At 48.9% G+C, this 2,500-nt stretch overlaps 1 protein-coding gene across 1 annotated transcript in view; it reads left to right on the forward strand.

Annotated features, from left to right (window-relative positions):
- srcin1b (SRC kinase signaling inhibitor 1b) overlaps positions 1–2,500 on the forward strand; it is a gene marked incomplete at both ends in the record, with an annotated part of 71,678 nt that overhangs the window by 51,107 nt on the left and 18,071 nt on the right. Inside the window, 2 exons of the mRNA XM_080049591.1 lie at positions 757–1,838; positions 2,113–2,202. Coding sequence (XP_079905717.1) covers positions 757–1,838; positions 2,113–2,202 — 1,172 coding nt within the window. The remainder of the gene's footprint in view (positions 1–756; positions 1,839–2,112; positions 2,203–2,500) is intronic.

Consider the following 2,500-nt stretch of genomic DNA (forward strand, 5'->3'; position numbering starts at 1 on the left):
TGAATGTGTGTGTGAATGGTAACGTGGGAATGGGAACAGGTCTCCCTTGCAAAAGAGTCTCCGGTCTCAATGGGATTTACCTGTAGAAATAAAGGTTAGAAAAAAAAGGTACCTGAGTTAGATAGACAGACAGACAGACAGACAGACAGACAGACAGACAGACAGACAGAATCGTGCTTTTCATACTGAAGAGTAACTCAAAGTGCCTTACAGAGATTAAAAAACAACAGAAAAAAAAAAATACAAAAAATGAAGGTCAAATTTAAAAAATAATAATTCTGTTTATTTCTGCACAGAGGGAGATGGTGTGATTGTGTTTATTGTGTATGCTCCTCGTCACTGTCATTGGGGCGACTGTGGCTCAGTTGGTAGAGCGGGTCGGCCGATGATCAAAGGGTTGGAGGTTCGATCCCCGCCCTGCCACTTGTGTCATAGTTGTTGTGTCCTTGGGCAAGACACTTCACCCACCTTGCCTCGTGTGAATGTCGATAGTTAGCCTGCTATCGGTGTATGAATGTGTGTATGAATGGTAACATCTAAATGGGAACAGGTCTCCCTTGCAATAAAGTCTCCGGTCTCAATGGGATTTACCTGTAGAAATAAAGGTTAAACAAAAAATATATGTATTTTCTTGATTAAGTAATACATTAAAATGTTAATTAATACAAAGCAAGAGGCCAGGGGCATAAAATATATATGTAATAAATAAGGTTAAAAAATGAAAAAATAATAAAAATTCTGTTTATTTCTCCACAGAGGGAGATGGTGTACGCTCCCCAGGACTCTCCCCCAAACCGGCGCCTGAACAACCCCCAGCATTCCTCTGCCTCCGCGTCCCCACAGGGCTCACCTTCCCGGGCACGGCTGCTCTATAGCGTGGGCGTCGTCTCTGGAGGTGGTGGTGGCAGTGGTGGTAGGCCTTCTTCATACGCCGGGCCACAACATCACAACACACACTCTCTCCCACACCCACACACACACTCACAACACCACCAACAAAACCCACACGCACACCCACACTCCCAGCCACAATCGCACCACAACTCGCCCTTGCAACAGCCCAACCAAACCCACCAGCATAGCCAGCAGCATTCACAGCAGCATTCACAGCAAGCTTTCGTTTCATCCAGCGCGATATTGGAACGCAGAGATGTGAAGCCAGACGATGAGCTGGGCGGATCCAGGAGCATGGTGCTACTACGTGGGGACGATAGGGGGATATACGCGGACCCTTACTCTCTAAGCCAGGAGTCAAATCGAATGAGTTTGGCCGGCCCCCACTCCCCTATCCCATCCAGAGCAGACCCTTATGGTTCACTTTATAGGCGCGGAGGAGGAGGAGGAGGGGGAGGGGGTGGGGGCGGCTCAATGCGTTCACTCACGTCCTACACAGCGGCCGCTTTACAGGGAGAGTTGATGGAGAGTGGCGCCCTCTACAGGCCCGGAGGCGCATTGTACAACGACGCAGCATACGCGGCGTCCATGATAGCTATGGGGCTCAGAGTACCACAGACCCAGTCGTCACCGCAGAAGATACCCGATATGAGGGACTCGTATTCGGGCGGCACCTTGCCGGGAAGGGGGTCCTCCCCTGGAAGGCAGAGTTTGAGGAGGGATTCGGTGAGCTCGTCTGTGTTTGGAGAGAGTCCCAAAGCAAGAGGCCAGGGGCAGGGAATGGGACAGGGGTTAGGGGGCTTGGCACAGGGGTTAGGGGGCTTGGGGCAGGGGTTAGGGGGCCTAGGACAAGGGTTAGGAGGGCTGACCGCGGAGCAGCTGTGTCTGATGGCCGGACCGGGAGGGGACGGATCACCGCTGATGGGGAACGAAACAGAGACCAGGTAGGACTTGTTTTTTTATTATCGTTTTTAAATTTATTATTTTGGGTATTTCTTTATGCTTTATTGGATATTTTAGAGAATATTTGGATGATGATCAAAATGAAATTGTGAATGGCAGGCGGGATATGGATTATTTTCTATGTTTAGGAGGCGGGACTTGGATTGTTACACACTGTAGCTTTAAATGAAGAATCAATATCCATTATACTGTACGTGTTTTACAGTATTGTGTGTGTGTGTGTGTGTGTGTGTGTGTGTGTACCCACCCACCCAGGGAGCGTATGGAGGCCATGGAGAAGCAGATAGCCAGTCTGACCGGACTACTGCAGAGAGTTCTGAGCAGAGCGCCAGAGGCAGAAAGCCCGTAAGACAGACACACACACACACACATAGTATACATGCACACACACACACACACACACATAGTATACATGCACACACACACACACACACACACACACACACACACACACATGAATGAACACACAAACACACAGGTTTACACACAGAATACACGCACAAACACACACACACACACACATGAACGAACACGCAAACACACAGACAGACAGATACACAGACACACACATGCATACACACAGACAAACGCATACACACACACACACACACACACACACACAAATGAACGAACACGCAAACAC

The sequence above is a fragment of the Ammodytes marinus genome (genome assembly GCF_949987685.1).
Source record: "Ammodytes marinus genome assembly, chromosome: 20".
Classification (NCBI taxonomy): domain Eukaryota; kingdom Metazoa; phylum Chordata; class Actinopteri; order Uranoscopiformes; family Ammodytidae; genus Ammodytes; species Ammodytes marinus.